Source organism: Electrona antarctica (assembly GCF_951216825.1).
Source record: "Electrona antarctica genome assembly, chromosome: 18".
Lineage (NCBI taxonomy): Eukaryota > Metazoa > Chordata > Actinopteri > Myctophiformes > Myctophidae > Electrona > Electrona antarctica.
The window spans coordinates 44406667-44430500 of record NC_136799.1 but is presented as its reverse complement, the minus strand read 5'-3'; the positions used below and the strand labels follow the sequence as shown (position 1 = coordinate 44430500).

The following is a 23834-nucleotide window of genomic DNA, read 5'->3' as shown; positions in this document are numbered from 1 at the left end:
TGTTCAAAAATAAGCAGGTGATGTACAAGCTCATAATGCGTCACATTGTTGCATTGTGAGCTTGTAGATCTGCTCATTTTTAATAGCAGACAGTGTGCGGGCAAATTATTGTTTATTATTATTGAATAGCCAAAGTATAAAATGCAGTTAAAGTTGATTGTGATGCTGCACTAAATAAGTTTCTGGGGACTCCCGTGGAACCCCCTCATGGACCATTGGACGCCCACTTTGAGAAGCACTGTTCTCTAACCCATTCTGGGCGGGAACCCCTTTTGGTGTTTTAACTAAGCATTATGTTATACTTTAGCTATTGAAAAATAGCAGACCTACAAGCTCATAGCGCGCCACCGAGTGGCGCGCTACGAGCTTGTAGGTCTGCTATTTTTGAAAAATCGTGAAAATGCGGCACAAATCTTTGAATATATATTCTTTCAGAAGACTTTTTTTTTAAAATTTCTTTCGATTCGAAGATCATGCAAGTGTAGTCAGTGTACGCGCAAAAAAAAAAAAAAAATAGCTATACAACGAAAGCAAAACAAATATTTTATAACAATGATTTGTTTTCCACGTGCAAACAATCAAGTGAATAACGTTAACCACTAAAACCCCAGCACCCGTCTTCTGGGAAAACAGTTTGCCGAAAACAGCAGATCACAATGTCCAACACTGTGTGAGCTTGTGGATCGGTTATTTTATGTGAAGAAATGTCATGTCGAGCGAAAACAGAAAAGTCAATAGTACAGAGCCCAGACGGACTCCGCTCTACAAACGTATGGTGTGGTCCTTCAAAGTCCTCCCCCCCCCCCCCCACACACACACACACACACACACACACATGACCACAAATTGCATTATAAAACAAAATGCCAGGCGCCAGGAGGATTCTTTAATCCTAAATCTTCTTTAATCTTTAGCTATTCTTTTATTTTTTTTATCCTGAAAACGTGTGCAAATCTCACAGCAAGCGTTTTTACCTCATTTTCTTTGCTTCTGGGGGGGGGGGGGGGGGGTGTCCCTGGAACAACATATTTTCAGATGGGGGTCGGCGTCCAAAACACATCATCTTTTAGGGGTCCCTTGACATGGAAAAAGTGTTGAGGATCACCGACACAGAAACATACGTTTTTTTTTTTAAGAAAACGATTTCGGGGGTTTCGGGGGTCACTCTCGATGTGGTGGATTTCTCAGAAGCTGGTGAGCACGTCCCTCTCCTGCACGCTGGTGTAGAAGGGCTTGCCGAAGACGAAGGAGTGCAGGCCAGAGCGCAGCTTCTCGGCCAGGGCCATGACGATGCTCAGGTCCCCTTCCGTCCTCAGGCCCAGGTCCGTCTTCAGGTTGCGCAGCGCGCTGAACGGCTTCTTGCCCTTTTGACTAGAGACGGGGTGCATACTTAGTTTAGACTAGTCTCAAATGGCCGAAATGTATAGGGTTGAAAGTGGTTAATGTATGTTTTCTAATCAAAATTAAAATCTTCAAAGTAACTAGTAAGTTTTCCGCGGCCAACTACAGATAATTAGCTCTTCACTAAGTCCCTCCCCAACCCATCCTTGTCCAATAGGCACGTTAGCAGCGAAGAAAGCTTGACCTGCATAGCAACCGTTGCTAAACTATTTGGATTGGCATTGGACAATCGGTGGGATTCAGTGAAGGGCTAATTCTGTGGGTCCTTGACATGGAAAGGTTTGACCACCACTGCATTCTCCAGCCAACGGCAATGAGACGCACCGCTGCACTGCCGGCAACAGCCGCGGTGCTGCCGATCGTGTGCTCGCGGTAAGGGTTTGGGGGTAGAGTGTCGGACTGATGCCGCCGAGAAACACTACCTCCGCCCGCCACGGGTGTTCCGCGGCAGCTGGCGGAAAATGCTCTCTCTCTCTCTCTCTCTCTCTCTCTCTCTCTCTCTCTCTCTCTCTCTCTCTCTCTCTCTCTCTCTCTCTCTCTCTCTCTCTCTCTCTCTCTCTCTCTCTCTCTCTCTCTCTCTCTCTCTCTCTCTCTCTCTCTCTCTCTCTCTCTCTCTCTCTCTCTCTCTCTCTCTCTCTCTCTCTCTCTCTCTCTCTTCTCTTCTCTTCTCTTCTCTTCTCTTCTCTTCTCTTCTCTTCTCTTCTCTTCTCTTCTCTTCTCTTCTCTTCTCTTCTCTTCTCTTCTCTTCTCTTCTCTTCTCTTCTCTTCTCTTCTCTCTTCTCTTCTCCTCTCCTCTCCTCTCCTCTCCTCTCCTCTCCTCTCCTCTCCTCTCCTCTCCCTCTCTCATAGAAAGATAGGTTTTTTTCACAAAACTGCCAGGATTTATTTGTGGAAATTTCGTCTAAGGTCTTAATGGGTTATTGATTGATTGATTGATTGAAATATTTATTAACAGTTTGCAGAATTACAGTACATTTCAAGCACAAACCCAATACAAAGACTGTTAACTGTGAGTGGACGACCCAATTAAGCATTACACTTGTTTACAAGAGGGTCCACCATGTTCAATTCATTAAAAGTATAGTTAAGTATAGCTTTAGCTGACTAAAAGATCTGGGCCGATGAAATCGATAGTCAGTGTCCCGACTAAGATGTGTTTTGGCGGGGCCGCGATGGCGCCGCGATGCCTGCGTGTGAGCTTGTAGATCGGCTAAAATTCTGACCATTGGCTATTTTCTAACGCAGTGCTTTGTGAGCTTGTAGATCTAGGGCTCTCTTTTCGTACATGCTAAACCCCTTATCCATAAAAACTACTTTTTTAGTATTGAAAATATATATATTTTTTAATAGTTCAACCCAGCCAATCTACATAGACACGTTGTGAGCTTGTAGATCGGCTATTTGAACTAAAAAAAGAAAAAAAGAAAATCGAAATAGTAAAAAATAAAGTAAAACAAAAATAGTTCAGGGATAAGGGGAGGAGCCCATGGGCTATTTTCGGGCAGATACACCCGTGCACAAACGAGCATGAAATGACGTTGGTCAAATTGCAGTTAGAACGTGCAGACCGACTTTACCAATTCTGAACGGCAACCCGTTTTGGTGTTTTAATCATCGTTATGCTTTAGCTATTGAAAAATAGCAGATCTACAAGCTCATAGCGCGGCACTGTAGGTCTGCTATTTTTTTTTTTATCGTGAAAATGTAGTGCAAAGCTTTGAATATATATATTCTTTCAGAGCAAACGTTTTTAACTCAAATCTTTGCTTCTGGGGGGAGAGGTCCCTGGAACAACATATTTTCAGATGCTGGTCGGAGGCCAATTACATATGATTTCTGGGGTCCTTGACGTGAAATATTGAGCACCACTGATGCAGAAAACATAAGGCTTTTCAGAAAACCGTCAGGATTTTGAAGACATTTTTCTTTTCCAATTTCGACGTCAGGCCTAAATCTACGCGCTAATAGCAGACCTACAAGCTCGTAGCGCGCCACTCGGTGGCGCGCTATGAGCTTGTAGATCTGCTATTAGCGCGTAGATTTTTGGGGAGCGACTCACGTTTGGTCCTCGATGTACTTGAGCAGCGTGAGAGCCTTCCTGTGGAGCAGCAGCAGGAACTGAGCCAGGTACGTACTCCTCAGGTTCAGACCTGGCTTCAACAAAAACACCTGAACACCGCACGCACACACACACACACACACACACACAGGATGTGTGAGGATTAGGCATGTAACGATACTCAACTCACGATACGATACGTATCACGATATGAGGTTCACGATACAATTTTTCACGATATTTTCAACACAATTATTTTCCAGACAAATGTTTTTTTTAATGATTTATCTTCCCCCCAATCTTTTTTCACAATTTTTATTTAACTACAATGCAAAAGTAGCATTACTTTTCATGTAAAATTACTTAATTTCTGTGCAACAACTGTAAACATGCTTTCATGTTTAAAACAGGTTGTGTGCCCAAGACGTCCTGGGAATTACCCGATGGCATCTTAGGATAGATGTGGACCTATTTGACAGTGCAGAAACATAATTGCCTTCCTTGATGTATTAATGAGCATCAATAACGACCATCACCTGTGTCACAGACATATACAGCTCCCCTCTGCAGGCCTCTACTACTGAAAGTGACTGCATGGAGTCTGTCTCATTTCTCTCCAAAAGCATGTGAATATGATGGAATATGATTACAGCTCACATTTCATATCACACACTAGCCCCCTTTTTTCTTTTGAAAATTGATATTAATTTTTAATAAATCGATACATATCGTCGGGATATAATATCGATATATATCGATATACGATATATCGTTACATGCCTAGTGAGGACGATGATGATGATAATAATAACAACAACAACAACAACAACAACTCAACCACCACCATTCTATTTGGTTGTAGAAGAAGAGCGCCTCCTCGTCTGCCCCAAAACGGCAATGGCGGGAGGTGGTCGCGCTGATCGGACTAATCACTGGCTAAGAGTCTTTAGAAGCATCAATAGCAACACTGGGGAGTTGCTATTGAGCCACTATAAACACAGTCGCTTTGAACGGGGACCACGTCACTCCAGTTCTCGCCTCCCTCCACTGGCTCCCGGTTAAGTTTAGAATTGATTTTTATTTGTTTTTTAAAACACGTCGTGACCTCTCACGCTCCTACCTCTTTGACTTAATTGTGCCCTGTGTCCCACTCAGAGCTCTACGGTCTGCGGACCAGCTGCTGCTGGTCGAGCCTATACGACCAGCAAGAGAAGTAGGGGTGACCGTGCCTTTGCGGCTGCGGTCCCCAGGCTCTGGAACGCACTGCCCTTCACCATCAGATCTGCCCAGTCGATCGGTGTTTTTTAAATCCCTAATCAAAACCTGTCTGTTCTCCCTTGCCTTTAATTGCACTTGAGTTCCCTTGTCTATTTTTTATTGTTGCTCTTTGTCAACGTATGTAATTGTTTTTATTTTCTTGCCTTCGATGTCATGTTGTATTATTCCTTGTTCAGCACTTTGGTCGGCCTTTGGCTGTTGGAAATGGGCTTTATAAATAAAGTTTGATTTGATTTGATTTATTCATCCAGCGTGATTTGAAATGGAATACTCATTAAAAAAAGAAAGCCAACTTTATAGGTTTATCATTAAATAAAGTGCTAAATAACTAACACGTTAATGGCGTCGTTCGGGATTTCATTAAAAAGACGTTAAAGAAGTCGTTAGCGGGGGATGGATGAGTTAACCCATTCTGGACGGGAACCCGTTTGTGTTTTAACTAAGCGTTATTTAAATGCAGATCTACAAGCTCACAGCGTGCCACCGAGTGGCGCGCTTACGAGCTTGTAGGTCTGCTATTTTAAAATAAAAAATCACACCCGTGTGAACTGAGTGGTGTAAGGTTTTATATAGCATGATCAGCTGTGGTCTGACGTAATGTCTAACGTAATGAAATAAGGTAAGGTATTATGTAGCCTGATCAGCTCTGATCTGACGTAATGAAATCACACCCGGATGTGATTTCACAACTGGCTTTTTCTGTGCAGAGAAAATGACCATGGTTGCTACGGTCATCCAGTTCACCCGGGTGTGATTTAATTACGTCAGAAATTATTTTGAACATAGCAACCATGCTCATTTTTTTCTGCACACAAAAGCCAGTTGTAGGAGTGGTTTACACCACTCAAAAATCTTTGGATATATATTCTTTCAGAAGACTTTTTTTTTATTTCGACGTCAGGCCTAAATGGGTACAGTAGCCACCACCAGTATTAGTTCTCCAGATCATGGGCTCGGGATTAGCTCGGGACTCATTTCACGACTCTGTTCCTACAGTTGGGTGCCACCGATATTGTCCCTTATCATTTGACCCATTTAGGCCTGACCTCAAAATTTAAAAAAAATCCTTCTAAATCCTCCAGTTTTCTGAAATAAAAATTTTCACGATTTTTCTAAAATAGCAGACCTACAAGCTCGTAGCGCGCCACTCGGTGGCGCGCTACGAGCTTGTAGATCTGCTATTTTTCAATAGCTAAATTATAACAATGTTTAAAACACCAAAAGGGGTTCCCGCCCAAAATGGGTTAACTGTCCTTTTGCGCAGATCACGCAAACCTCAGCAAAAAGAAAAGGACAATATCGATGGCCTCCAACTGTATATCGCATTCATCCGATTAAACCAAAACGACAAACCGAAGAGGAATGGACACAGGTTCATATTCAGTTCACAATAAAACGGCATCCTTACCTCATCTATGAATGACTTCACCAACGTGTCTTTGTGCGCGACATCTTGGAATATATTTCTGAAAGGACAAAAGCATCGTCATGGTTAGATACATACTCATATAAGGCTCAGTGACCATTCCCACCTATGCAGATTGTAAATATTACGTTTTTTTGAGTGGTGTAAACCACTCCTACAACTGGCTTTGTTGTGCAGAAAAAATGAGCATGGTTGCTATGTTCACCCTGTTCACCCGGGTGTGATTTCATACAACTGGCTTTGTTTGTGCAGAAAAAATGAGCATGGTTGCTATGTTCACCCTGTTCACCCGGGTGTGATTTCATTACGTCAGACATGATTTCATTACGTCAGACAGGCTAAGACCTTACACCACTCAGTTCACACGGGTGTGATTTTTTTTTAAAAGCATGAATCTTAAACAGGGGGGGGGGGGTCATCAGAGCTGGAGCTGCAGGCAGGCACAGCGTTGCTCCAATCTGCACCAAACTGCCCTCAGATTGATTGAAGTATTTATTAACAGTTTGCAGAATTACAGTACATTTCAAGTACTGTACAACTCAATACAAAAACTGTCAACTGTGAGTGGACGACAACATAAAGGCACTACACTTGTTTACAATACGGTGATTTGGAAAACCCCCTGGTCTGCCCCGGTAACAAGATGTGCACGTGCAGTCGTGCACGCACTACAGTGGGGGGGACACGCAACAGGCCAACAGCACGCACACCAAGGCCCGCCCCCGCTCGATCATGATTGGCGGAAGGCCCCTCTCTATCCTAATTGGATGAAGGCTTTGCCACCTAGCCAAAAACGAAACCTACGTTTTTTTTGACCCCCAGGGGATAACTGGGGACAGGGAGGAACTCCTTATATGGTCAGCAGCACACTCTATAGTAGGGGGGATTATCACAACATGTTACTAAATTAACTGTAGATTTAGTCGACTAAAATCTTATGACATTTAGTTGACTAAAACTAGACTAAAACATTCCAGGTGATTAAAATGTGACTAAAACTAAATTAAACCGATTCAAGAGACTATGGGCTCCATCTTGCGTGACCCTTATCCCTTATCCAATTTTTTACTATTTAAAAAGAAAAAACATTTTAAAATAGTTCAAATAGCCGATCTACAGGGAGCGGGCCACGCTCATATATTCTGGACTTCAGGACTAAAATTCAGAAATATTGGCAGGATATCCACTCCACCTTGGAGACCATTCTGTGTTTTGAGATACCTCTGACTTGTTCCTTCTTGTTGCTGGGAAATATCCCTGAAGAGTTTCTAATACATGATACATATTTAATCAAGATCCTCTTAGCAACAAGTAGGAAAGCGATCACACGACGCTGGTACCAACAGGACCCACCAACGAAAGAACATTGGATGGACATTACTGAGGAACTGTATGTTATGGAAAAAGAGAGGATAAGTTCTATAAAAAGTGGGAAAAGTGGGATCTCTTCTCTCAGAGAGGATTTCAATTAATGTATCTTGTAATATGTAAAATGCAGCCTTTTTTTTGTTCTCCTTTTGTTCCTTTTCTTTTTTTTCTTTTCGTATTGTCTTTTTGTTTTGTTTTGTTGTCTCTGTCTTTTCATCAATAAAAATGAAGTGAAAAAAAAAAAATAGCCGACCGAGACATTGTGAGCTTGTAGATCGGCTAGTTGAACAATTTGAAATGGTTTTTTTTTTAAATAGTACAAAATGGCAAATTAGTTTAGGGATAAGGGTTACCCCATTTTGGGGCGGGAACCCCTTTTGGTGTTCGCATTATGTTATGCTTTAGCTATTGAAAAATAGCAGACCTACAAGCTCGTAGCGCGCCACCGAGTGGCGCGCTACGAGCTTGTAGGTCTGCTATTTTTGAAAAATCGAAGAACGACTGACACATAGAAACATAGCTTTTTCAGAAAACTGTCAGGATGTAGAAGACATTTTTAGAATCTGATCTCAGGTCAAAATGGGCTAAGGGCTGGCGCAAGATATAGCCCTATATATATGACCAAAACTAAAATAGAAATGTGCTGCCAAGATCAACACCGTGAGTGCAGCGTTTCCAGCCACCGGACGTCCCAGAGGCAGAGAGAGAGACTGGGAGCCAGGCAGGCACGTTTGACCTGACACGACGCGCTGAAGCTTTGACCGTCAAGACTTTGGGGAACAATCGCCAAAAATAGCCAATCTATACAAGCTCACAACACGTCATACTATAGCTTTGTGCGCTTGTAGAACGGACTATTTTGGGCAAATCATTTTGGTGTAACTCAGGTCTGTATTATTAAAAAAAGGTAGGGTCAATTATATTGTTTGGTTAAAACAAAACGTTTTATTGAAAGGTTAAAGCTCTATATTCTGGTAGTAATCATTGCGGTAGAGTGTGTGTTCAGTATCAGGGCTCTACCTGTATCTCCACCTCTTTAAGAAACTTTTTTCAGGTAGGTGGCAACATTTCAGCCAATCAGTAGAGTACCCATTTATCAAATTCATTTTATAGTGCTCCAGTTCCAATTTTGTCGGCTCATTTATTTGTATTGCGTCGATTAATATATGTAAACGACATGACATCAGCTTGTGACTGCAACTTGTTCCTGTTCGCAGATGACTCAGCACTGCTGGTCTCGGACAGGAACAAACTGCAGGTTGAAAAGACCCTCAGCTCTGAACTCGGTAGAATCTGCACCTGGCTCGCTGATAACAAACTATGCTTACACCTGGGAAAAACTGAATCCATTCTCTTCGGTTCAAATAGTAATCTCAGCAAGGCAGATGGCTTCTTGGTTAGAGTGGGTGACAATATTATCACACGAAAAGATGAAATTACCTACCTAGGTTCCATCCTGGAGGCTAATCTTTCCGGTGATAAAATGGCCACCAACGTAATCAAAAAAGTCAATCAAAGAACAAGATTCCTTTACAGGATCTCCTCACTGGTCAACAAAAACACCTTGAAGACCTTAACAGGAGCCCTTGTACAAGGTTTCTTTGACTATGCATGCACCTATTGGTACCACAGCACCTCAAAGGCCCTCAAAACTAGGCTCCAGACCGCCCAAAACAAACTGGTCAGGCTCCTACTTGGCCTCACCCCCCGAACCCACCTCACCCCTGCCCACTTTGACAGGCTGGAATGGCTTAGGGTCGATGACAGAGTACAGCATCTTGCAATGGGTCTGGTCCACAAGATTCGATACACCACCAAGATACCCATGTACCTGTCTAAATACTTCCTTAATGTTAACGAAGTCCACACCCACAACACCAGAGGGAGTGCAACAAACCATGTACAACCCAGATTCGGCACAAACAAGGGACTAAATTATTTTCGCTCCTATGCCACCAAAATGTGGAACGCCCTACCAACAGTCATTAAGACATGTGAATCCCTTGACTCCTTCATTCTCTGTAATAATATATATTCAAAGATTTGAGGCACATTTTCACGATTTTTCAATAGATAAAGTATAACAATGCTTTAAAACACCAAAAAGGGGTTCCCGCCCAAAATGGGTTAAGAAAGAGATGGAGAGACATGGAGACTAGTGTGTGTTACGTACAGGTCGGGGGTGAAGGTCTCGTCCGTGTGGATGACCGTGTCGGGGGCGATGTCCTGCTCGCTGTCCGTGCGCCACAGTGCGCCGAGCTCCGAGCGCATGTAGCGACGCTGGTTGTACGTGTGCTCGTGGCACGGCGGCATCTGCCTGACCGTGTTGATGTCCACGTCGATGTGCGTGGTCGGGTACGGGGAGTAGAGCACCTGGCGGAACGGAAGGACGAAACTCCCCGTGGAGTCCTATTAGATGTGTAGAAAAAACGTTTGATTCGAATTAAAATTGAGATTCCGTTATGAACGATTCACCATGTAGTTTTCACTACATGGTGTCTGTGATATGAAATGTAAGCTCACCCTAATCACAGTAAACATCATGTCTTCAGTCATTTTCAAGTTACTGTAGTCACTTCAGTTCAAGACTGGAGTAGATTGTGATGAAATCCTATGTATTGAATCGAGAATCATTTTGAATAGAGAATCGTTTTGAATCTGGAAAAAAAATGCTTTTGGATTGAGAATCGAGTCGTGACCCCAAGAATCGGAATCGAATCGAATCGTGGGACACCCAAAGATTCACAGCCTTAAGTCCTATATACGATGCGGGACCTCAAACAAACAAACAAACACCATGCGTCACCAACAAGTGAAATGAACACAAAATAAAAATGAAATTAAACAAAAATAAAATGATTCACAGGAGGCAGGCAGTGATCAGTCACCCCATGTGCACAGTGCACACGTCCCCCCCACCACTTCGTACAATTCAGCAGTCAAAGTCTCGCCAAGTCCCATTGGCAGTCTTGCTTGCCACTTCGAGAAGGCGGTCGCTTCTTTGATGTTGCAAGAAAGATGTATGTGGCGCTGCTCTGCGGCGACATGGGCATAAGGGCTACGCAGCAACGGCGACATGGGCATAAGGGCTACGCTTGCATGCGGGCCCTTTGTCCAAGACACATTTCTTCCTCGGGAGACAAATAATAAAGAACCTTGAACTATGACTGTGTTTTGACCATTAGGGACGGAGCTCGTTCATTTCTCATTGAATTAACCCAGTTCGGGGCGTGAACCCCTTTTGGTGTTTTAAAGCATTATGTTTATACTTATATACTTTGTAAATGTGGCGCAAATCTTTGAGCATATTCTTTCAGAGCGAACGTTTTTAACTCAAATCTTTGCTTCTGGGGGAGTCCCTGGAACAACATATTTTCAGGTGGGGTTCGGTGGCCAAATACATATGGTTTTTGGGGGTCCTTGACATGAAAATGTTTGACAGTGAGTTTTTTCAGGATTTACAAGACATTTGTATACTCGTCCTCAGGTCTAAATGGGTTAACGAGCCCTTATGATCGATCAGGCTTATGGAACCGCAGGTTCTTATCGAGCCCTCCATCGAGCATGTTCTATTGTTTGGTGGAAAGACAGGAAAGGACAATACATTCTGAACAGAACCAGTATCTTTTACTAGGGCTTTCAAATACAGTAATTTTGTAACAGACGGAAAGCAATTGAGCTTTTTTACTTAAATAATGAAGAAACTGTTAACTGGTTAATGTGTGTACTGTACACAGTCACTTTAAAAGCACAATTTTGTGTCCCCGGGCAGCACTGAATACGCTTTTATACTGACATGGTTGTGCCAGCGCGGGTGACACACCTGTGGACTACACCAGGTACAAATGACTTTTTTGTTGCACTCCCTCATGGAGCTACTTGCGGATTATACTAGGGTCAGTCCACCCTAGGTGGACACGCACTGACCTTTTGCACCTTAATCCCATGTATAACGCACTGACTTTTTTTGTTTTTCTATTGTTGCTCTTGTTGTGTTGTTATTGCTCTTTTTTCTCTAAGCACCTTAACGTCCATAACTCCATATGTATATCATGCACAGTATACATACATTGCTGCTATGCTCAGGCACCTTAGTTAGTTTTTTTATTATCTCAGTACTTTGTAAATATGTAGATTCTGTTGCTCTCTTGTTTTGATCTCCTTCCCACTTGCCCCCCACCCCTCTTCTTCTCCCCCCCCTCTTCTTTCTATGGAAATTAACGTTGCGATGGGAACGATGTACAAAAACGAATTTCACCCACTTCTTTACCGTGTAAACCTGTGATGTGACAATAAAACTGATTCTGATTCTGATTCTAGATTTATTTCTCGATCACCTTCTTGTCTTGATTGTTTAAACATGACGTCATGGGCCAATATGCTCGATAACAGGCCCGATAAGCCCAAAGCTTATTGACACCGGGTACTCAATAAGCTTGTTATCGTGTTTTTTTCGGGTATGGGGTTTCGAGCTCCATCCCTATTTGACATGCACAGTATTGTATTGAAGAAGACAAATATTAAGAGCCGCCTACTCTATTCATACTAAATCTCAATATCTTGTCAATTTGGAAAAAAATACAAATACAAATAACTTCTAAGCTAAACAAACCCCATTTAGACCTGACGTCGAAATTTAAAAAAAAAAGTCTTCTGAGAGAATATATATTCAAAGATTTGTGCCGCATTGTCACGATTTTTCAAAAAATAGCTAGAGTATAACATAATGCTTAGTTATAACACCAAAAGGGGTTCCCGCCCAGAATGGGTTAACACTTGATATTTCCACAACAGCCCACGACATTGCAATGCGGCTATTTTTGAAACGTTTTGCCTATAATGTCAAAATAGGAACAGCAGGTTGAAAGTGGTTACAAATCAGGAAGTTTACATAAACTTGCAATGTCACGCGTTCAACTGATGACATACTGGTTATGTTGCATTAACATAACGTACAGATCGGTTAAGTTACATTCTATTCATTCAATTAAGTCCCAGATTACAGCTTTAGCCCATTAACCCATTTAGGCCTGACGTCGAAATAATTCTGAAAGAATATATATTCAAAGATGTGTGCCGCATTTTTATGATTTTTCAAAAATAGCAGACCTACAAGCTCGTAGCGCACCACTCGGTGGCGCGCTACGAGCTTGTAGATAGCTAAAGTATAACTGTTAAAACACCAAAAGGGGTTCCCATCCAGAAAATAATTCTTCTAAATCCTGAGCCGTTTTCTGAAAAGAGTATGTTTCTATGCCATTGGTTCTCAAACATTTTCATGTCAAGGACCCACAGACGTATTATGTTCCAGGGACCCCCCCCCCCCCCCCAGAAGCAAAGATTTGAGTTACAGATGTTTGCTTGAAGTAGACGCGCTTACATTACTTCAGATTCTAAAAATGTCTTCTACATCCTGACAGTTTTCTGAAAAAGCTATGTTTCTATGTCATTCGTTCTTCGATTTTTCAAAAATAGCAGACCTACAAGCTCGTAGCGCGCCACTCGGTGGCGCGCTATGAGCTTGTAGATCTGCTATTTTTCAATAGCTAAAGCACAACATGATGCTAACACCAAAAGGGGTTCCCGCCCAAAATGGGTTAATTAGACCCTGTAGACAGGACAGTCGACGAACATTTTCCGTCTTAGTATTAGTCGACAACATCAACACTGCTACGGGCCTGGCTCCAGGGGAGGGCCCCGGGCTTCCTCTGGGCCGGGTCGCACATTTTCTCACGTTTTTTCCATGGGTGTGTTTTTGAACCAGTGAGTGGCAAAGTGAGGTTAACGCCATTTAACGTCGCAATCAGATAGGAACTTACTTTTCTGTTTGGATGTATGGGATGTACAGTAAAGGCCAGAAAGCAGTTTTTGCCACTCAGTAAGCGTTCCCGCATAACTTATTATGGCTATGATGATGTCACGTCACGTGCAAACCCTCTATTGTAGCTCCTAGATTTCATTATGGAGTTTAACTGGCATATAGCCAAAAATTAGAACGGCATTTTAGGTTTGTCGAGTGAACCGGGTCTATAAAATAATAGGTTTGGGCCTGTAGTAAAACAAATCGGATCTTTGGAACGAACCGCACAGGTCCGGGAAAGTTATTTTTTTTTTAATGTCGGGTCGGCTCTGAACCAGTTTCACAGGTCCATCGTGTCCGGGACCGTCATTTGACAAGAAAACTCGAAACCTGTCAGGTCTCGTAAACGTTGCGAGTCCATTAGGGGTAATGGTCCGTCATGTTGGCCCCACGAAGAGCTCCGCTGTGTGCACACACAGACAGCACTGTGGCATAGTACCTTAAGCAGCCCCTGTACAAACAGGCCGGTGTCGTATTTGAAGGAAGAGTCGGCCTTGCAGAGACGAGAGCATTTCCTCTCAACTGGGGTGAGGAAGAGACACAGCGTCCGCACTATCTGCAATGTAGGAAACACCTAACAGTCAAAACACCCATCCATGCAACTCAAAACTCCATACAGACGTGGAGTATAATATATGAAGATAACATTTATGTATATTTTTTTAAGTTGGTGGGTGAAGTGCAAAAAAAACATACATGACGTATAATATCACATAGACCATAAGATATTTTGCCCAGCTGTATCTATCCAACGTGTGTTGGATGGATACAGATTAAAACTGGCTTCCTTGATCCCCTAGTGACTTTTAAGAGGATTGCCTTGGGCACTCTCTCCAGCCATTGCTCCTGCTTTGACGTGTAGCAATAAGCTGTGATCTTAGTTTTATATTAGCTTAGTGGTTTCAAGACGTATTGTTCTTATTAGTCTTTTTTTGAGTGGTGCAACCACTCCAAGGAACAGCTATGTCCGTGACTATGTGTTAACCTATGTGTTAACCTGTGTGACTCATGTGTGACTCATGAGTACCAGTAGGGGCGCTGTCGTGCCAGAAACAGAGAGAGAGTGATAGTGCTGCACTGTTGCCTGCTAATGAGAGAGAGAGAGAGAGAGGGGGGGGTGGAAGGGGGGGAGTTGCACCACTCAGTTCACACGGGTGTGATTTTTTTAGTCTGTATTTGGTTAGCTATTTAGACTCTCTCTGAGCCTCCCTGGTAGTAGGTTCTTGGTATTACGGATGTCATATGTTTGTCTTTGTCATGTCCTGTATTTGTTGTTACTGGCAGAGCTGTGTAACATGTATTTGCCTCTTTTCTTGTGCCAGTGCGCACTCGTAAAAGAGACTATGGTCTCAATGTGATTTTACTGGTTAAATAAAAGGTTAAATAAAAAATAAATAACTTACAAGTGCAGGAGCTTAGCCATCTATAACCGTCTAACGGTTTTGTCTTTTTTATTAACGATGTTGAGGCCGGGTCTTCCTTGTAAAACACACACACACACACACACACACACACACATCTTTATGAGATGTCCTGGATGGTTTAATACAAATAAAAAATAATGTGAGCTCTGCTCATAGGAAACTATTTGATCCATTTAGATTTTTGGCAAAGAAATGTATCTTAATTCTATGGAAGACATATGACATAATGTGGACGGCCCAAATAATGTCACTATTACCCCCTGGAGAGGCTTAAATATGAAACACAGAATAAGGCAGATGTATTCGTAGAGGTATGGACCCCCTTGTTGGACTATATCGAAGAGAGCAGTCGATTCTGACCGTTTCATGATTCATACCAAGTTTGTGTAGGACAGGACCCACCTTCACTGGCACACATGCATTTCACAAGCCCCGTACCACTTGGAAATTATAATTTTCTTTTGTTATTTTTCTCTTCTTTGTTTTCATTGTTGTTGTTTATATATTTATATTGTTGATAGTATTTTATACGCACAGTCTTGTATGTAAGTCTGTTGTGTTGTCCCTCAAAATAAATAAATAGATAAAATAAAAAAAATCATTTTGTTTCCAGCATCACGCTTGCTCATGTTCAGCAGGCGATCAACAAACTGCTCCAACGCTGTGAGCTTGTAGACCAGCCATTTTTTTTTTGTTTTTTTTGAAAAGTTATGACGAAACGTGAAGAAACATGTTCGGCACCTTGTTCACTTTGTCTGGATTGCTGCCGACCACCATGGAACTGCCACACGTCTGGAGATGAGAGCTGACAGCCCTGAAACGGCACAGACATGCTAATCACGGCAGGCATGCATGAGGAAGGGAGGTGCAGAGTTTTGAGGGAAAAGTCTACCCTTGGGAGAAATTACGAGATTAGGAGTGTATTACTCACAAGCCTGAGGGTCTGGAAAAAGTTTACCCCCAAGATGTTCAAGGCCAGCTGTTGCTAGCCTGGCTAATAAGCCAGACCGAATCAGCCGTTGGCAAAAAAAAAAATTGCCTGCCGGCGGATTACGGTCTGGAGAGGCTCAATTGTACGCCCATTTCCTACACCAGAGAACTGGTGTGGCCAATCGGGACACGGTATGCAATATGGGCGGGCTTTGGTACAGTGACGTTCGATGCTTGAGACCTTTGACTGACAGTAGCTCTGACCAATTGCGTCAAAGAGAAAATGTTTGAACCCGCCCCCCGGGAAACAAGATCCATACACAGCATCTCCAGACTCAAATACCACACGATAGTGTCATTTGAGTCTGGCTTATTAGCCAGGCTAAGCTGTTGCAGGCATTTATCATTGAATTCTAACAGTAGCAGGGCTTTGTTATATCAGTGATAACCCTCTGCTTTTGTTGAAGAAGTCAAGTCTGAGGGGAGGCAATGAATTAACAGTGCAGAGACATTACTCATCATCCCATGGGTTGTGGGGACACGATACTCATCATCCCATGGGTTGTGGGGACACGTGCTTTGTGCGCTGTACGCGTGGAAGGAGCACTTACTTATGAAGGAAGTCCTCGTGGCAGCTGTCCCCGATGTCATCATCATTTAGCACCGTGTCTTTGATCTGTTCAGCAGGAACAGCAAAAGAAAATACACTATTTTTTTTTAACGTAGCCACCGCCAAGACATAGCAGACAAATTAAAGAAAGAACAAGAGTTGTAACAACAAATGATGAGTCCCATTCAGCCCCGTCTCACACTGAAGTATGTGGAGGCACAGATGATTTTTTTATTTTTTTATTTTTTTACTGGACACCATTCCATGTTTAGTTGACATACAGTTGGGTGCCACCGATATTGTCCCTTATCATTTGACCCATTTAGGCCTGACCTCAAATTTTTAAAAAATCCTTCTAAATCCTCCAGTTTTCTGAAATAAATATTTTTACGATTTTTCAAAAATAGCAGACCTACAAGCTCGTAGCGCGCCACTCGGTAGCGCGCTATGAGCTTGTAGATCTTACTTTACTTACGTCTATATCTTCTGGCACGCTGTGTGTCTTCATAGAGACCAACAGCTCCATGATGGGAATGATCTCTGAACTCAGCACCGAGATGATGTTGTAACCCTGAAGGTTCAGACACAAAGCATTAACACAGTGTAACCTTGATGGGTAAATTATACAACAGGTCGTTTCGAGGAAGCAATCCGATTGGTTTGAAACAGCCTTCTAGCCGTGGTTCAAACGAGCACCCACTCCACACCTAATCAAAACAAAGAATTCAGCTGCTCTGTTTTCCCAGAGCGCTAGCAAACTCGGTGGCTAGGCTAGCTAGTTTCTTGGGACATTTGTGGTCGTAGTGACTACATCTGTCATTAAAAAAATATGTTTGATGATTTTCTTAGTTTTAAGGGTAACTGTTGTACAATTGCAATATTACACTCGAGGGTGTGGTTTAACGTGATTATTGCTGTTACAATAACAGCAAAAGTATGATGTAACTGTCTTGTATGAGGTAAACTGAGATAACTCGAGGTGCACCCGGACCGCTATGTGCGTGACACCTAGGTCCTCTTTATAAGTGACACAGGTCTACACTGTGTTCTCTAGATTTACCAAGGGGCCAGTGAGGCTATTCAACGTTGAAGCTCTGGGCCCTAGTGGTAGGAGGAGGGACTACAGGCGGACCCGTGGATTCATGACCGGGAAACCCCGTGCAGCTGGGCTTTAACATTGAGCGCTCGGTTGCACTTCCGCATTTGACCACCAAAGTTTGGTGGTCAAATGCGGAAGTAGACGTTCTGAGACGGTACTTCCGGCAGTCTTCCGGGTGCTTCAAAACGCCACTGAGCAACTTCCACTGACATGAATAGCTGGGGGGGCGGAGCTTCGCGCCAGTTCAGTCTCTATCCTTTTATATACTCTATGAGATTCACGCTGAAGAAGGCTCTCGGGCCGAAACGTCCTTACTGTCGTTTGCTGCTGGGGGGAAACAAAATAAAGCTTTAATCCTTCCAGGATACTACGTGAGTGCTGGTATTCTTTTCTATAGACTGTATCTTCCAGAACCGTGCACCCGTGACATTATGACGTGGAAATACTCAGCCGAGTGCTTGCTTTTGCTTTCTTCTTAACGTGATTATTGCCACTTCAGTGATGCTTGCGGAACTCGACTACGTCTCGTTCCTGACCGCATCACTGTTGTGGCAATAATCACGTTAAACCACACCCTCTGGTGTAATATTGCTTAGATATACAACACAGCACATACTGTACAGTAACACTGTAACCCCAAAGGGGTTCTATCCTTTGAGAAACCATAGGACAGAACAGTGGTTCCCAAACGTTTTAGCCCGTGACCGAAAAAGAGAGATTGCCCGGGACCCAAACTGGTGAAAATAGCAGATCTACAAGCACTCGCTTGGCACCGCATTGTGCGCTTGTAGATCGACTATTTTCACTACTTCTTAAACATTTGTTTTCTAATTTATGGAATTTCTCAGAGTTTTCTTTGATTCCTTTATGAAATTACTGAAAGAAAATCACCTTGTTTTTAATTCATGAAAAGTTTTGCTTTTTTGGGAAGGTTTTTTTTGAAAATGTTTTGCAATAATAATAATAATTAAAAACCAAATGTATTAAACAAAAGCTAAGGGTTACCCCATAGCAGCATGTCCGTCGACCCACACATGGGTCCCCGATAGAAGACTGATTGGCCGTGGAGCCTAAACAGAGTTCCGCATACCTCAGGGATGGGCAACTTTGACGATGAAGAGGGCCACTATATTTCCACACTCACTCCAGAGGGCCACTATAGTTCCACACTCACTCCAGAGGGCCACTATATGTCCACACTCACTCCAGAGGGCCACTATATTTCCACACTCACTCCAGAGGGCCACTATAGTTCCACACTCACTCCAGAGGGCCACTATATGTCCACACTCACTCCAGAGGGCCACTATATTTCCACACTCACTCCAGAGGGCCACATTGCATATTACTGTCGTAGAAAGTAATTCACTATTTAAATTTAAATGGTGAATTATCTATTTTTAGAATCCTGAAAAGTAACCTTTTCATTGATTTTCAAATGCATTTAGTTTTAGTTATGATAACTTTATGAACTAAATACCAATACATTGGACACAAAAAGACAATAACATTTTAATACTAGTCATTAAGTATACTAGTCATTTAATACTAGTCATTAAGTATAATTAAAGCGGGTCATTGGAATTGTAACAGCTGAAATCAATACTATATCAGTATTCTGAGTTGCCCAACCCCTGGTATACCTTCTGCATCCAGATGCGGCCCTTGCGGATGACGTGCTTGAGCCTCTCCACGCAGACCGTGTGCAGCGGCAGGTAGAAGGACAGCTCCGCCTGGGGCAGGATGACGGACAGGGCGCACGTGTTCTTGTCGCCCTTCAGCTCGCCGTCGAAGATGAGCGACACGATGATGACGCCCTTCTCCGCCAGCACGAAGAACTTGACGTCCACCGCGCCGCACTCGGCGCTGCGCAGGATCTCGCCGTTGAGCGTGTGGTTGGCCAGGAAGGTGACCTCGCCGTCGCTCAGCGGGGGCGGGAGCGCCCGGTCGTCGCCGGCGCCCTTCGGCGCCCAGATGTGGCGGACGCGGGGGCCCAGGATGTTGTCCCAGTAGGCGAAGGTGGCGGCCAGGAGGGGACACTCTCCCTCCACCGGCACCTCGGTCTTGGCCACGGCGGGCGACTGGGGCGGGCAGCCGGCAGACATCGCGGTCAGAGGAGCGTTGGCAGAGGAGGTGGGTGGTGGTAGCGTTGGATGGACGGACTGACGGACAGACGGACGGACGGACGGACGGACGCTCACTTAGAAGAACCTGGATCGTCAATACAGAAGACTCACTGTTGCATTTAACCCATTTAGACCTGAGGACAATTCTACAAATGCCTTCTAAATCCTGACAGTTTTCTGAAAAACCTCATGTTTCTATGTCCCAAAAATATATGTAATTGGCCGCCGACCCCCATCTGAAAATATGTTGTTCCAGGGACCCCCCCAGAAGCAAAGATATGAGTAAAAAACGTTTGTTTTTACGATTTTTTTGTAGCTAAAGTATAACATAATGCTTAAAACACCAAAAGGGGTTCCCGTCCGAAATGTTAATGGATTCGTTGCAATCGGATATTCGGGCTGAAGTTAATCAAACGAATCAATGTCATTGACTACGATGATTTTAAACAGCCATGGGTCGATGTTGGGAGAAAATGTGGAAATGTTGCTTTTTTTCTCCTTTCAAAAAGTCTTATCATCGTACATCATCATGACGAACATGTATATTTGTCACACGATATTTGTTATACACAAATAATGTAAATTCTCTATTCATTGTGTAGGACAGCAATAGCCGATTTGCTCGTCCACATATGACGTAAATTCTCCATTCATTGTCAATGGGAATTTAATGTTTGTTTAAGACGAAAATCTACACAAAGAATAGCTAATATAGGAGGGGATGCAACTTTCAGCAGCTGACACAGATTCCCCTGGGGAAACTGAATTTAAATCTTTGTGACTGTGAGATGTGTTACTATAGACAGACACCTTTACAAACATTTGTGAAGACATTTATTCCCAGATTACCGGTAGACATTTTTCTGATAATATTCCCTGACTACTACTAGTAACAGGTACGGTCGCCCCTAAACGATCTTTCCGCCGACCTCACGCCGACCGCTCGGTCCGACGATTCTTGTATTCTTTATTTTGTTTTACTGAGAATAAGGTTGGAAATAAGTTTAGGGTTAGACATAGTTTTACTGGGGTTAAGTTTAGGTATAGGGTTAGGTTTAGGCATAGTTTTACTGAGGTTAAGGTTGGGAATAAGGTTAGGTTTAACCGTTTAAGCATCATTTACTTGGGTTACTTTAGGAATACCAGGCCACGCAGTTCCGCCGGCTGCGTTTTCCATCTCGCCCCACTACTCTACCTAGCTGTAAATAACAAACATCATTGATGTTTGTGATTATTTAAAAGGTATTATCATATTAATGTATCATTGTTAAGTTCACTCTGTATATCCACGGGCATAATAGCATGATGATGCCATTACAAAACATGGGCTACATGGAAGAAATGTGATTAATAAAACAATTGATGATTGTTGATTATTGAATGATTAAGCAGTCACCGTCTCTGTGACATGTTGTTCTTTCTAAATTTTACAGAGTATAGAGATAGACTACTATGCAATCAAATAGATCTGTATACAAGATAATTTCAGATAGGGAGGGAAATACTACATGAACTGTTAACTACATTAAAAACAATCGCGGGGGCGAGTTGGTAAAGGGGCGAGCAGTCTCGTATTCCGCCGGCTGTACGCCCGGGGCGAGTTGGTAAAGGGGCGAGTCGTTTGGTATTCCTACTACTAAACATTCACTATGAAACTCCCAACAGACACTAGCCGCAATTTGCAACTCTAGATTTTTTTATAATGGGATGAATCTAGAGTTGCAATACCCTCCATTGACTCCCCACTCATCATTTTGCGTTTGCGATCTGCTTGTCTTAAACGACGTTAAACTCACCAACATTGCAGCTGTAGTCCAAGCTTGAATTATTCTCTTTCAATCTGCCGAGCTTGTTTTTCATAAAAATCCCCCGTAGACATGTTATGAGCTACTTTCTGTCAAGAAATTCTGTGCAAGTGATTCTTTTTCTAAGTGCTGGAGTTTGGAAGCGCTCGTCGTAAGTCACTGAACGTCCCTGCATGCATCTGTTTAGCATTTGCACATAATGCAGGAGGCAGCAGCGCGACCCCTTAATACAAACGAGCGCTTCCAAACTCCAACATTTCTTCTTCTTGACAGAAAGTAGCTCATAACATGTCTACGGGGGATTTTTATGAAAAACAAACTCGGCAGATTGATTATTATAAAAAAATCTAGAGTTGCAAATTGCGGCTAAACAGACACCAAAGACTCCTTATCCTTCTTCCAAACTGCCATAACATAGCACCTGCCTGCAATTTGTAACTGGTCCCTGTATAAAGTCTAAGCTAGAGTCAGCACCAGAAATGACCTCCGGTGCGCCAAACAAACCGTCCGTACACGTGTTTTATTTGACTAGTGTTGAGGATGTCTTACTATGTTTTTTAAATAAATTGAATACACAGGACCACACTGGGAAAAAAAGCCCTTAGGGCTTTTTGTGTTATCCTTTTAGCACCATTGTATAATCGTAACACTGTACTTTTTGCAAGCTGTTAATAAATAATTCAATCAATCAAGCAAAAATGAAACATTGATCCTGTTCCATTATACCTTAGCCTAAGATTTAGACTCTCGTAGATGTATTTATCTATTCTGACATTTTCAATCATGTCAGAATCGATAAAATACATGATGTATTTTATCCATCTACGAGGTATATTGATCATATATCACATACATTTCAGATGTATATGCAGCCATATGGCTGCATATATCTGGAATACATGATGAGCTGTAATGAAAATATCATAACACAGCCATTCTAGGACTGGAATTGGAGAAGTCCTATAAGGATATGGACCTAGCCTAGCTCTGGTCCATAGCTCTAATGCGTTGCATTTCGCATTCGAGCTATGGACCAGAGCTAGACCTATAGCCTAACATTTAGACTCTCCTATATGTATTTTATTTATCGATTCTGACATTTTCAATCTAATGTCAGAATCGATAAATACATCTACGATCTCGATCTAATAAAACAGCATGATAAGACCATATGGTTCATTGTATTGATTGATTGATTGATTGAAGTATGTATTAACAGTTTGCAGAATTACAGTACATTTCAAGCACAACTCAATACAAAAACTGTTAACTGTGAGTGGACGACACCATAAAGCACTGTCACTTGTTTACAAGAGGGTCCACCATTTTCAATTCATCATAACATTTTAGAAACGTACAAATACACTTCTATATAGCCATCAGTATCAGGCAGCAACACTAAACAAACGTAGGCTACAACGCTGCTAATAAGCTCTGATGCTGCCACACGTTTGATAAGAATATAAAGCAACGTACTTGTACTTACTGACGAGACAAATTGTGTTACTGTCAGTCCATTTAGCCGCTGCTAGCTGTAGCTTCACTGGAAACAAGACCAGCCAGATCTAAGAGAGTGGCGAAACTAGCGTTGACTCCCATTGTAACAATGGAATGCGGAAGTGCTCATTCCATCTCAATGGGATAGTTCCGGATGGTTCTAGCCATAGCAATGTTTGGAACTTTGCGGCGAGATCAAAGCGTGTCGCTACTCTCCTACTCTACACTCCGGGATTAGCTAGCTAGGATATGATTTCCGGTGGCCGAGCTCTTCAGAGTAAAATTATCCGCTAAAGTAAACAAAAACGATTAATTTGCATATTAAAACAATAAAGTAAGTATTTAAACGAAAATATACAACACAAAATATGTTTGTGTATTTTCATTAACATTTATAACCGTTATTATAACATTAACAAATTAACGGCAGCGGTGGCCGAACGGATAGCGGCGCGGTCTAGATACCGGAAGGTTCCCAGTTCGAACCAGCCGTCCGACACGTTAAAATTACCACCGCTGAAATGCCCTTGAACAAGGCATCAACCACTACGATGAAATGTGTTCTATGAGCAGGGCCTGGCTGGAAACAAGTTCTTGAGCTTAGCCCAGATACCCTGGGTAAATATAGATTTCATTTCATTTCATTTCATTTCATTTCATTTCATCTAAATGGATAAATTCTGTTCACTGGAGAGCATATCCCTTATAGAGGGGCCACAGGCCCAAAAGCTCAAAGAATAGAGTTTAACCTGTGATGTCATGCCGTAGCCTACTTTTTATTTGTGTTTTTTTCTATTAATTTGTGTTCTATTCAATGCATACCGTAAACTCCCGAACTAAATAGAAGTCTAATGTAGAAGAGCCACCATTGGACTGAATCAGAGCCATATAAGGCTCTGGACTGAATGAAGCCCCACGAAGTGATGCAACTCTGTCCCCCCCCCCACACCT

General features: G+C 42.6%; 1 protein-coding gene across 3 annotated transcripts; it reads right to left on the bottom strand.

Annotated features, from left to right (window-relative positions):
• Positions 1-390: 390 nt before the first annotated feature.
• Positions 391-23095, bottom strand: c9orf72 (C9orf72-SMCR8 complex subunit; the record flags this gene model as incomplete). 3 transcript variants are annotated; one of them, XM_079527248.1, is made up of 10 exons in its annotated part: positions 22863-23087; positions 19099-19666; positions 16832-16927; positions 16358-16422; positions 15558-15630; positions 13832-13948; positions 9706-9941; positions 6147-6204; positions 3461-3570; positions 391-1371 (listed from the first exon to the last, which is right to left on the bottom strand). In XM_079527248.1, the coding sequence occupies exons 2-10, from the start codon at positions 19558-19560 to the stop codon at positions 1185-1187; spliced, it is 1404 nt and encodes a 467-aa protein (XP_079383374.1). In that variant the 5' UTR covers positions 19561-19666; positions 22863-23087. The 3 variants fall into 3 exon arrangements, with proteins under 3 accessions (XP_079383374.1, XP_079383375.1, XP_079383376.1); XM_079527249.1 differs by having other exon boundaries at positions 22873-23087; XM_079527250.1 differs by lacking the exons at positions 391-1371; positions 3461-3570; positions 6147-6204; ... (1 more) ...; positions 13832-13948; positions 15558-15630 and having other exon boundaries at positions 16354-16422; positions 22863-23095.
• Between the last annotated feature and the right edge of the window lie 739 nt (positions 23096-23834).